This window comes from Furipterus horrens, unplaced genomic scaffold (assembly GCF_987537825.1).
Source record: "Furipterus horrens unplaced genomic scaffold, mFurHor1.1.pri manual_scaffold_3, whole genome shotgun sequence".
In the NCBI taxonomy this organism is placed as follows: domain Eukaryota; kingdom Metazoa; phylum Chordata; class Mammalia; order Chiroptera; family Furipteridae; genus Furipterus; species Furipterus horrens.
In genome coordinates this window covers 103566094-103579012 of record NW_028327173.1, presented here as the reverse complement: position 1 = coordinate 103579012, position 12919 = coordinate 103566094, and the positions used below count along the sequence as shown (strand labels likewise).

Here is a 12919-nt window from a genome sequence, read left to right as displayed (position 1 = left end):
CAGTGTATACTGGATTCTTTGGTGGGTTCTGGCGGGGGAGACCCACTCTTCCTCCTGCGCGGGTGGATCCGTGGGCTTTGTGAACACTTCAGAGGCTGTAACCAGAAGGGGTGGTGGGAGGGAAGCCCCCTGAGTTTGTAGAGGGGTGGGCGCTGTGGAAACCACTCCCACCTGTGGAGGAGGTGGTGTGGTGGAAGCAGCTTCCACCTGTAGAGAGGGCAGTGCCGCAGAAACTGCCTCTGCCTGGCATAGTTTGGCACCAAAACAGCTCCTTTTGTCTCCGAGTCTTTGTCCCCCGGATTCAGAGTGTTAATGAGGGCTATTTCCTCATTGTCTCTTTCTTCTGGTGTTTTACTCTCAGAAAAAAGCTTTGGGACCACTGTTTCCTCTGCACCATTCCATGCTCAAAACCCCTCCCATCTTCTTGGGGCCTTGGAAGTACCAAATCCATTTGCATAACTGAGGCATTATTTACTAGCCATAGTCATGCAAAGACATCTTAAAAGCTGTTCCCTTTTCCCCATTCCTCAACCTGCAGGTTCTGGGAATTTTTGGAGACCCTCGCTTTGTAACAATTCCCCCCTCTGGTTCCTAGATGAGACCTTTGAAGTCCATCCCGGGACTACCTAGATAGCTGAGTCTGGGGTAGGCTCAGTGGTGAGGAGGAGGAGCTGAGTGTCTTTAATGATGACTTTAAATTGCTCTTTAGTAAAGCATACAGTATATAAGTATAATTACAGAACATATAAACACGCATAGGAGTTCAAAGAGGATGCGTTCACGAAGGTTCCAGTCAGCTGGAGCTGTAACAGCCAGTCCAGTGGCAAAGAACGCTACAACTAAAGTAACGGGTACTAAAAAAACCAGGAACACTGTCCTATCATTGCTGTCACTTGAGACCCTCTGACTTCCGAGGAGAGAGTAGTGTTGTTGGCAATTCCTCAGTCCCTTTGGGTCCTTGTTCAGGGGTCCCTGGTGGACAAGACTTGACCCGGGTATGATGTACCCAAGCAGCAACACCAGCAACCTTGATAGCTGTGGGGGTGGTAAGAACAACAGTGTGAGGCCCTTCCCATAACGGTCCTAAAGGTTGTCTTTTCCAAACCTTTATAAGAACTTGGTCCCCTGGCCTAATTGGGTGCAGGAGCGTTACTATAGGGATCGGACGCCTCCCCAGGATTCGCTTGTATTGAAGCAAGGGTCTTTTGGAGGGCCTGCAGTTGCTGGACTAAGTTGTGGTCACCCCTGACCTGCAAGTCCCCTATCCGGGGTGTCAAAGGTGGTGGCCTGCCGTATAATATTTCAAAAGGGGTCAGGCCATCAGTATATGGAGTACACCAGGACCAGAAAAGGGCCAATGGAAGGAGGTCTGGCCAGGGAGAATTAGTTTCCTGGTAGAGCTTTTGCAGGGTTTGCTTCAGGGCCTGGTTCATACATTCTAACTGACCTGCATGCACTCTGTGCCGATAGGCAGCGTGGAGGTTCCACTTGATTTTTAAAGCTTGGGCTATAGCCTGAACTGTCTCTGCCACAAAAGCTGGACCATTGTCTGACCCAATGCTAATAGGCAACCCATATCGGGGAATAACTAGATTCAACAAAGCCTTTTCAACCTCTCGAGCCTTCTCAGTCCGGGTGGGAACTGCTTCAATCCACCCAGAATAAGTACAAACTAATACTAACAGGTACTTATATCCCCTTGGGGTTTTGTAGCCTCAGGAGAAAAGGAAATTCGGGCTGGAGTTTTCTGAGGAGGTCCCTGCCCAGTAAGGGAATGGGCAGTCCAGGACAAGGAGTAATGAATGAGTAGTGGTAGCTTTTCCTAAGTGAACCTTGCGGGCCTCACAGAAGGTACTCCGCGACGTTCCCTGTGGCCCCCTGGATTTTCATTCTGTTACCAGAAAGTGGTCCTGTAGGAGCACTCACTACTGAGACTTCAGCCCCTGTGTGTACTGTGAAAGTCACTGGGTGGCCCCCAACATTCATTGTTACCATGGGCTCCTGGGGGCCTAAAGAGAGGGAGCCCTGACCCCCTCAGTAGGAGCCCCCTTCTACTAGCCATGACCCTGGGTGGGGGTCGTTTGTTTTTCCGCCTGGGGCACTCGTTCTTCCACAGTCCCTTTTCCTTACAATAGGCACATTGATCTGAAGCCTCAGATCAATTCCCCTCCTTGTTTGCCTCCCCCTTTCTTACAGACCTTCTTCCTAGATGCCGGGGTCAGCACATCAGGGTTTTCTCGAAGGGTGGCTGCTAAGACCTTAGCTTGCCGCTTCTCCCTTTCAATCTCCCTTTTCTTGTCAGCCTCATCTCTGTTTAAGTATACTTTGGTAGCAATTTCAAGGAGCTGGCCTAAATTCATGCCTCCAAATCCCTCTAATTTTTGCAGTTTCTTTCGGATATCAGACGCTGCATGGGTTACAAAGGCTAAACTAATGGTGCGGGCATGTTCTGGAGCCTCTGGATCAAAGTGATATGCCTCTTGAAGCCATTCAAGGAAAGCGGTTGGACTTTCAGTGGGGCCCTGAATAACTTCCAAAACCTTATTCAAGTTAGTTGGCTTCTTGGCTGCCTTAATCATCCCTTGGTGGAGGGCTTGGTGATGGGCTCTAAGAACTGTCACTCCAGGCACAGTATTAGGGTCCCAAAGGGATGGCTTGGCAGGTAGAACTTCCTGTACTGCTTCCTCCCTTTCCTGTTCTGTTCCTACGACGTGGCCCCTAATATCCTCCCTAGCATCTTTTAAGAATTAATTCTTGCTCCTCAACAGAGAAAAGAGCAATCAAAATTTTCTGACAGTTCTCCCAGGTCGGTCGGTGTGACTGGCAAATAGATTCAAACAAGCTAGTGAGAGCTCGGGGCTGCTCAGAAAATGACAGATTCTGAGGTTGCCAGTTATACAGGTTGCTGGTGGAGAAGGGGACATAAATGTAAGTGGTTCAGTGCCCAGGACCGGGCCCAACAGCCTCCCTCAACGGGAGGACAGGCATGGTGGCCTGGGCCTCACTAGAAGAATTAGTGGAACTGGGCAGGTGCCTTGGCTGTAGACAGGAGGAAGGGGGGATCCCCAAGGGAGACGGCTCAGAGGAGGCTCCAGCAGTGGAGTCTGGCTCCACCCCTGGGACCTGGGGTAGAGGGACATGGGGGATCAGCCATAGGGAGGGGGCTGTAGAAGATGATCCTCCTTAGGGAGAGGTGGAGAGCTTGGTTAGCGGACTATGATCTGTGGCGCTTATCCTTGCCCTGAGGCTGTCGGGTTAAGAGAACTTTACAGGCTTCTGACCCTACACACCTTTGGAGCTAAGTAGGCAGGTCCCTAGCCAGTTCCTGCCAGTGGTGGATGTAATCAAACTGGTCAGGGTGACCGGGCTTCCCTGCGACAATGAGGTGCACTGCCCGTATGATGCCTAGATCCAGAGTTCCTCTCTGGGACCATCCCACCCCTAAAATGGGCCATTCTAATCTGCAGAGGATCTCTAAGGCATCAGGGCTCATAGAAGGGTCTTGCCCCAGGAATTGGGAAAAATTCCGGAGCATGCATTCGAGAACCGTGGGTGTGGACTTGGACTGACACCCACCCATGATGACTTAAGGTGACTGCTGCTACAAGTATACACTTAATTTGGATTAAAATCAAGGGCGGGAACACAAGGCATAGGAGCAATCCCCCTGCCTCACAGAGCAGACAAATAAGGGTAGGGAACTCCCCAAAGGAAGCCACTCAGATGCCTGCCTGGCCTCTCCTCTTGTGAGGATCTTAGGCTTATCTTAGCTAAGACTGAGTAAAATTCGGGTTATATCCAGCCGTTACGCTGTATGACAAGCCGAGGAACTGCAGGTTAGGGCCCACTCAGACTCAGTAGCCATAGCCGTGGAGCCACACACTGGACAAATTAGGGGCGAGCCCCTAATTCCCCTCACTCACTCACTCCACACGCGCACAGAAGTTAAACAGTTTTCCTCCCCGTCCCTTGTCCAGACTTGAACCCCCCTGGGACGCACCGTGTCGACTAACAGGTGGTCCAGCCAAAACCTGATTCCAGAAAGCTCAATATCCAACTGGTCTCAATAGTTCAGACCAACAAGATTCTCACTAAAGGAGAACTAAACTCAACCCTGCGTCCAGGCGTCAAGGGGCACCTTGCCCACAAATGACAGGTGCCTCTAGGAGTCACCTATCCCAGTGGCTGTCACTCACCTGTTCGCCGAGACTGGTTGTCCATCTTTGTTGTCCCTGTACCAGGCCGCCGGAGGAAACCGTGGACCCATACAATCCATGAAGACACGAGGGATGCTCGGAATTCTGAGCGTGTGGCCACAGTCTCGTTGCCATTCAGAGAACTGCACAGGGTCCACTGAGTCTCCAGGGGGTCCGCTGAAGTTGGCACTGTGCTCCCGAGAGGGTTTCTCTCTCTGGGGCCTCCAAAATGTTAGGGCAGATTCAGCGAGAATAAACCACTCGGAGACAGTGGATAAGGAAAGCAAAGGGTTTATTGCCAGTGGCCAGGCCTAGACCAAGTCTCCAAAATGGTGCCGACTCTCAATTGGGTTTAGGGCAGGGTTTATATAGGGTCTTCTCCTTCAGCGGGAAAATGACTGAGGCAGGAAGTGGGGGTGGGGTAGCTGCAGGTAGGTGTGTACCTGACATCTGGCAGTGATAGGGACAAGGTTTATGAGGTTATCTTCAGTTGTAGTTGGCTGCTTAGCCATATTCTCTGCAGGACAGACAGCTCTGCAAAAAGGCCAAATTCTCTGCAAGAAAAAAGCCTCAAAGAGGCAATTACTTAATGCTAGCAGCAGATATTTGCAAATTTTTACAGGCCTTAGGCAATGGGGCCCTCAGGGGATGACTGGAATTCCTTACAAGCATGGTTGAAGCCCCTACATAACCTTTGTTTTGAACTCTGTATCTGGTCGTTCACTTGCCTCTATTTCATTTATTTCTTTTTCTGGATATTTCTTCTGTTCTTTCATTTGGGACATGTTTCTTTGTCTCATTTTGGCTGCCTCCCTGTATTTGTTTCTATGTATTAGGTACAGCTGCTACATCTCCCAGTCTTGGTAGAATGGCCTTATATAATAGGTGTCCTGTAGGGCCCAGTAGCACAAACTGAGCGGGGTCGGGAGGTGGGAGGGTTATGCACCCTACTGTTGTAGTTGGGCCTTGATGGCTATTGGCACACCAATCGGCTATGAGGATCAGCTGTGACTTCCTTTATGCATGTCTCTCATGGAAGTGGTTGGTGGGTGGTGCTCTGGTGTGATCTGAAGCCCGTCACCAACCAGATATACTGGTTCTGGGGCCTCCTGGAGTAGCACGCTAGGTCAGCCACCACTTGTTCCCTGATTGGGGCCACCCAGCATGAGCTACAAAGTGATTTGCAGATGGCTGCTGTGTGTCCTGGTCTTGTTGGTGCTCAAGCTGCTGAGTTCAGCTGCCACTAGTATTGGGCCTACAGCCTAGTACTGGAGATACGGGCATGCTGAGTTCAGATGCTGTTTGTTTGGAGCTTGTGAACCTTTGAGCGATTTTAGCAAAGTCACAGTAATGGAATTTCTGACGACTCTTAAGGAGTAAAGTATGCTATGTCAGGGAGTCTAGACCGTTAAAAATATCTGATGTGGCTGCTTTTGTTTACAAATGAAAAGTTGAGGGCTTCCATAGTTAAGTGACCTCCTGTGTGCTTATATGCCAACTACAGCAAATAAGTTGCCAAATGTGTATCTGTCACCTAAATGTCTTCTGGTTTTGCTCTTGGACCCTTACTCCAAGTTACTTTGTACTCTTTTTCAGCTCCTTAAAAATGTGGGATGCAATAGGTTACTTAAAATTTCATTCTAATTTAAAAAAAAAATATGCCAGGAAAACTGTATTTAACAATGGCTTTGAGAACATTTTTTAATTGTCTAACAAAAGACTGTAGATGGCCCCGTGGTGCTGGTTGTGATAGAGACTTGTGTGTTTCTGATTCAGAATGATGTAAGTCAAGTTTTCACATACTGTTGATGACAATCGAATCTGTCCGCTTGAGAGTTACAAAAACGCTGATTAAGGAAAATGATTCACAGGGGCTTGTAGACAGACAATTGTGGTATCATCTACTTATGAATGGGATCATGTTTTTGGTGATTTTTATTTTATTTTTTTACTTTGGGCTATTTTCCTAGATGGTGATTCTGCCTTTTCATACTCTGCTCTGGTTAATTTGAACTTGGACCTACTCACAATAGCATGTTGTAGTCTGAACTGTTCTGAGGCAGGTCTTTTTCAACACTGGGGCCTTTCTTTATATTGATTGCCCATGACACTCATGAGAGGTCACATTTAGGAAGATGGTACAGTTGGAAAATAAATGTTAAGGAGATGAATGTGTTGGAAATGTTGAGGAAGAGTATTCTTGCTTTATAACAGGAAGTTTGCTTTCCTCTGTAAATCATTACTTATGAGATAAAATTTAACCAAAAAAAAAGAAAGGATTTACTTCCATTAAGTTCAAAGTCAGTTTCAAAACATAAAATTCTTCTCATACTGTATGTCACACAGTAAAATTAATGGTCTGGAAATGTACAGCTATTTGACCAGTTTACAGGCCTAGTATAGAAGATACTGCTAATGAGGCCCAGTTAACTATAACTGCCTTGGAAGCCAGTTTGCAGCTGTCTGAATTCTGTATAGGATATAGAACTGACAATCAAATAATACTTACGGTCAGTTTTAGAGGTTTGATGTTTGACTAGGTTTCTTTAACCTCCTGTGCTTGGAGGGGCAGGCGGAGGGAGGGGCACTTGTGCCAAGTACACTGAAAACTGGCTATGTCAGGTATAGGTAAAAATGCAGGCCAGTTTTTAAATTCTTGTTCCAGATGGTATACACAGTTTTTGGACTCTACAAATATGAAAAGATTCTGAGTGTTTACAGTCTAACCAAGAAAGTACATTTTTCCAAAATTGGAATTGATGTGCTAACAAGTCCACATGTCTACCGTGTACCTGATTTTGTAGACACAGTTATAAATTAGATACATCACTTCCCTCAAAAAGCTGTTATTCCAGGAAGAGAGTGGTTAAAGAAAGAACTCATCTTGAGAGAGGTCCCAGTGATAGAAAAAAGCAGGGAGTTCTTGGGGTACACAGAAAGGGAATTGTGGGTGCCTAGGGTCTAGAAAGGCTTCTCATAAGAGATAACCCTTGCAGTGAGTTCTAGTGGGATGACTAGAAGCTAGTCCTGTCTAAGATCCTTCTTCAAGTCTTACACAGGTGCATGTAGACAGGCCAGGAAGTGAGAGGAACGAAGTTTGTCCTGGAAACTCTTGGAGTTCAGTGTAGTGCAGGTGGGGAGGGAGTAGGGCTCTGCTGGAGCCATTGAAGGGTTTTTCAGCTGTATCAATAAGTGATCAAATTATATTTTAAAAAGAACACAAATTTGTAGGATAGGTTAGAAGAGGGCAAGATCAGTGGCAAAAAGATCAGTTAAGAGGCTGAGGAAATTAGAGAAAAAAGGAACTTCTGAAATAGTGTCTACCCCAGGGCAGGGCACCAAGTCGTCGTCGGCAGCCGTCCGTCTCGAGAGACGATGGTGTAGCTTCTTAAGAGTCTATCTGCACCGCCGAGAATGGTTGTGCAGTCCGACTCGGGAGTGACACGGTATCTGTCTCCTCCCGTGTTGAATCGACATCTTGCGATGACGCTGGAGTGTCCTCTCCAGTGAAGCTGAAGCTACAGAGCCTGGGCAGGGTGATATGGAGGGTCTGCTGTTGCCCATACAGCAGACCCCCCCTCTCTTCGCAGCTGAAGGGTCCAAGGGAAAGACGGAGTCAATACAGCTTGGCTTCAGGTGCGCCGCAGGAGTTGCCGGTGTTGACTACAACGTCAAACCGCCTTAGGGACTCCGGCTCCGGATTTTCTGTCGGGGTTTACTCCCTTAGCCTTTCCCCTGAAGAGGTATGCCGCAAGGCAGCGGAGGTTTTTTGGAGTCAGAGTTTTCCTTCTCTGATGTGCCCTGACTGGAAGATCGAACCAGCGACACTTAGCTCGCAGGCCGACGCTCAATCGGCTGAGCCAAACCAGCCAGGGGTAGGGCACCAAGTAACTATGTATTAAATGAACAAATGAGATCAAAAGTCCTACACTGCAGTGTTGGAAGATTTTCATAGAAGGGGGAGATCAATGTAATTGGAAGACCGAAGATAAAGTTCCATCTGTTGGCTTCTGAAAGATCTCTCAGTTCCCTGAAATGGTTATAAAATTGTATGCTCACATGCATTTTTTAAAAGCAACATTAACTTTCATCAGATTCATAAAAGGTTTGTGGCCCTCCAAAAGATAGAAAACTGGGTTAGATGTTAGCCTAGCAGAACAGAGACCTTGTGTGATTCTCCGCAGAGCTTTGTATGTAGTCATTTCAATCAAGGGCTATGTTTATGGAGGGGATTATCAGCTATGCTAATTATATCAAGCTGGTACTAGTATCTAATTATACTGAGACTCAAGGTACAGATTCAGAGAGAACCCAACAGATTGGACAGAAGTGAATAAAAAGTTGTCATTAGGTTCATGTGATCAGCTGCACTGTGGTAGTGGAAAGGAAGATGTTAGCCTTAACAATTTTATTGTTCCTTAATAGCCATTGCACATGAGGGAGAGGGGAGAGCCCCAGAAGTTTTATGAGGTAGTAAGTGCTTTGCTGGAATTGTTTAAGAAGAGGCAGAATCCCAGGCCAGGGACATATAGGAGTGAGGCTAGACTAGCCTTCAAAAAATGTTTAGAGTGCTAAAAAAAATTTGTCCTATATGGATACCCACAGAAAATGCTCTTAACATAGACCCTCCCTCTGTACTGTTGACAGTTGTTTGAAATTTAAAATTAATTTTAAATGGGCCAGATCTGAGAATCAGGCACAATCGATAACTCTGTTTCTATAGAAAAACATGAAAGAAAAAAAAAATGAAGACATGAAACCATTTTTGCCTGTGGAGGCCCTGCTGTGTGTTTCAGGGATGTGTTCTCCATCCCTTATTGCTGATGTACAGGAGCACTGTTATGAGGGAAGAGTTGGGTAACCTGGCTGCAATATATGCCAGGCAGTAGTGTGTATTTGAGGCATTTCCCTTTCAGAAATTGTGTGGTGCCCATCTGTGTTACCTTTTTTCCTAGTTCTGCTTATCGCACAGTAAAATGTCAAGGTACATTTGAAGGGCTGCTGGGGAAAAAGAGGAAGCCTTTTTTCTCTCTGTTTTCAATGAAAAGACAATGTTTAAAAGAGTTTTCCAAAGCCCCAATATTTAATTTTATTAATTTATGACAATTTTGTTACAATGAAAGCATTGATTTACTGAAATTCCTTTTTGTCAGTTTAGCCATTTTAAACGTTAGAAGGCCAGAATTGTTTCAGGGTTTTTTTTTTTTTTTTGTCTTTTGTTTTTGTTATATAGCTAGGGAACTTCTTTTTCTGTTCATATTCTCTTTACCATAGACTCATCAGATATAAGATTGCCCTACACAGTTAGGTGTTTCCTGTCTTGTTAACTTTTAGTAGTTACCAAGCTGTTTTTTCTTCTCAGCATGATGCATTACTTTTTAAAAAAAACTTTAAAAAGCAAGCTCTCACCCTAACCCATGGAGATCAGTTGGTTGAGCATAGTCCTGCAAAGCGAAATTTTCCATTTCTGGTCAAGGCACCTGCCTGGGTTGCAGGGCTGTCCCTGGTTAGGGTGAGTGCAAGAGGCAACTGATTGATGTTTCTCACATAGCCAATGTCTCTCTCCCTCTCTTTCTTCCTCCCTTCCCCTCTCTCTAAAAATAATTAAATTAAATATTTAAAAAATAAAAATCAAGCTCCTTATTTAAATTTTTTCTATAGAAACAAGTCCTATTTAATGGTGAGGTTCATGTGCTTGCAGTGAATACAATTAATTTGTATGTTATTCACCATGCATTTTGTTTTGATGTTTAGAGTGAAAAAATTAAAATTGCTAATGCTTTCTCTTCATTTTTCACCTGTTTTTATAAAAATGTGAGAATTAGACACTTTAGGAATCTTAATTTTTTATATTTCCATTACTATAAACTTAAGACTTTTCTGTATTTCAGACTTCTGTAGGATCCTAGGGCTCTGTACTAAAGACAGAGCCCCAGGATCTAAATTATGTCTATTTACTTTTGAATCGGCAATATATTCAAAATTCAGAAGGTATAAAGTAGTATGTAATGGAAAGGCTTTCTTCTGCTACTGTTTCTCCCCAGACATCTAATATTATCTATCATTTTTTTGTGTCTCCTATGGCAAGGAAGAGATATATCTGTCACTTTTTTAAAACATCTGTTACCACTAATTGAATCTAGTGTAGTAACAAAATAGTAATTTTGTTCCTGCATCTTTAAAAGCATACATTATGTTTTGATGGCAGCAATAGAAAGTTGTCTGTTTTACTGTTGGGGGCCATGGAACCAGAGTGACATATGGTATCCCTAAGGGGAGCTAGCTAGCATCTGCATATCCTGAGTGAAGGAGTAAGATATACACTCCCCTTTCCTTTTGGGGATACCTTAAGTTTTGTATTTATAATACAAATTCTCTCTGATATAAGAGTTTCAGATCCATTTCTTCTACTCTTGTCGTCGGGGTATTTTAGAATGGAAAGAAGCTGATAAAAATTACCAAAAGAGAAATTACTGGAACCAGAAAGTCAAACTGTTGGCTAAGAACTTGCTAAGTATCTAGCCAGTGTTTGTGCTATGCTGGTATGTACTGAGTGGGATTCAATTAGATTGGAGGCCAGAACCCTGCCTGCTCTTGCACTAATATTTGGAATTGAACAATAAAGGGAGGTGGAGAGCTGGATGAAAACGGTGAAGGGATTAGCAATATAAATTGTTAGTTTCAGAATAGTCACAGGGGTGTAGATTACAGGTTAGGGAATGTAGTCAATAATATAGTGATAAGTATGTATGGGGCCAGGTGTCTACTTGAAGCATCAGAGGAACCATGATTTTCTAACCATTACGCTGTACATTTGAAACTAATATAGAATAATATGAAAGGTAAACTAATTGAAAAATTAAAAAATTTAAAAAGAAAAAAAACTTACCTCATACTATCCATCCTCCATTATATACAACCCCTCCCCCTTGCAAATACCCATACCTTGTCCCAAAAAACCAAAACCTCCTTTCTTACATTGTCACTCTCTAGGATCAAATATACAGCTAACTAAATATAGGGTCTGTGTAGGCACCACATGATGATTAAATTGAGTAACACATTTTGTGATAGGAAAGTATTCAGAATGGATAGTTACAGATTTAGAAAATCATTGAATGGGGGTTGATAGAAGAAACTACTTTTCTTTCAGTTAAGAATATTTGAGTCATATTTAATGGGGGAAAAGACACTTTCTTTCTAAAGAGGATTTAGAGTATAGTGTGAGAGGAAGGAATTGGACTGCTTCCCTTACAGTTCTGCTCCCTTTACAGTTCTGCTCTCCCCCTATCCCACCCTCTTTTTAAGGAAAATGTCCCAAAGAGCTCATGATGACCAGGCACTTCTTTAAACTTGACAGCTGCCTGTGAAATGTTAATGGTTTCTTGACAAATAAAATAGAGCAGGGCTCTCCTTTAGTCAGTACCTTACTGTGGAGCTTTTCAGCTCAATTTTTAAAAATTCTCACCCAATAATATGTTTATTGATTTTCAAGAGAGAGAGAGGAAGGGAGGGAGAGGGAGGTGGGGGGAGAGAGAGACTGTTGTGGGAAACATCAGTCAGTTGCCTCAGGGATCAAGCTGGCAGCCTAGCTTTGTGTCCTGACTGAATCTAATCTGCAGCCTTTTGGCGCAGGGGATGATAGGTTCCAACTAACTGAGCCACCTGGCCAGGGCTTTAGCTCAGTTTTAATGCAGAATGATACTGAGAAGATTTATAAAGGAATGGGTGTATTTATTCATAACAATTAAATTTTTCTTATTAGTAAACATGTGAGCAACCCAGGTCACTCATTCCCACCCCTCACACACATACACACCCTCCAAGGTGCAAAGCCCAGAGATAAGGCAAGCCGGGCCTTGCCGGGGAGGGTGTGTACCAGCAGAGAAACAGGAAGCTGTGCTTCGCTGGGCCTGCCTGGAGGTTTCTAACTCCGACTCAGGTGTGCTGAGTGAGGTTCAGCAGCAGAGACACTGCCTTTCTGAGCCTTGTCAGCCATGCTGCTCACCATAAATGCTTTAAAATGTCAGTAATTTATGTGTAGAGAGGTATGACTGCATTACAGCTTAAAGAGCTTTCACATTCAAGTCTCTACAGGAGAAGACGAGATCGTGATGGTAGTTTGAGACTAACTGGGTTACCAGAGGAAGAGCTAAGGTGAGTGCAAAGTCATGGTTGGCTGAAGGTCAAGGCATCTAATAATTGCGGTGAGAGTCATGCCTAAGTGGATGCAGTAATGTGTAGTACACGTTGAAAAGATTCCACTAGGAGCCTCTTGCTTGGGTGGAACTGTGCGAAACTAGAATTATTTTTTCAATTTCTTCACAAATCCTGTAAGTTGTTTTAGCTTTTCCCCAAATCTGTAGTATTTTTATGTCTTTAAAAATTGTATAATTACCACAATAATATTTAAAACTGGAAACAATTGATTTTATCCCCTTGGTTTAAAAATAGATTGCTTTGGTTTATTAGAACATGTTTCTGTGAGGAATCTTTTTTTTAAATGTTTGATGGTGAGAGTGGTTTGTAGTGTTTTGGTGGAGGTCAGGGGGGGGTCTTCATACACGATTCTTTGTTATTGAAATGGATTTAACAAAAGATTGCAGAGAAACTATTGCGTGTAACCTAGAAAGGAAGGACATCAAAAATCTACAGACCTTTTTAACTAACAACGTTATGGGGTTTTGTTTTCAAAGTTAATTTGCCTTTTTAAAACAGCACAA

At 44.2% G+C, this 12919-nt stretch overlaps 1 protein-coding gene across 3 annotated transcripts in view; it reads left to right on the top strand.

Moving 5' to 3' along the window:
• The window catches only part of LIMS1 (LIM zinc finger domain containing 1), a 130747-nt gene that overhangs the window by 45315 nt on the left and 72513 nt on the right, over positions 1–12919 (top strand). Inside the window, exon 1 of one of the 3 annotated variants that reach the window (XM_090269939.1) lies at positions 12141–12353. The exons of 1 other annotated variant lie outside the window; for it this stretch is intronic. In XM_090269939.1, coding sequence (XP_090126065.1) covers positions 12247–12353 — 107 coding nt within the window. In that variant the 5' untranslated portion in view covers positions 12141–12246. Of the gene's footprint in view, positions 1–12140; positions 12354–12919 lie in introns of those variants that run through there. One more of the 3 variants, XM_090269940.1, reaches the window with a different exon arrangement.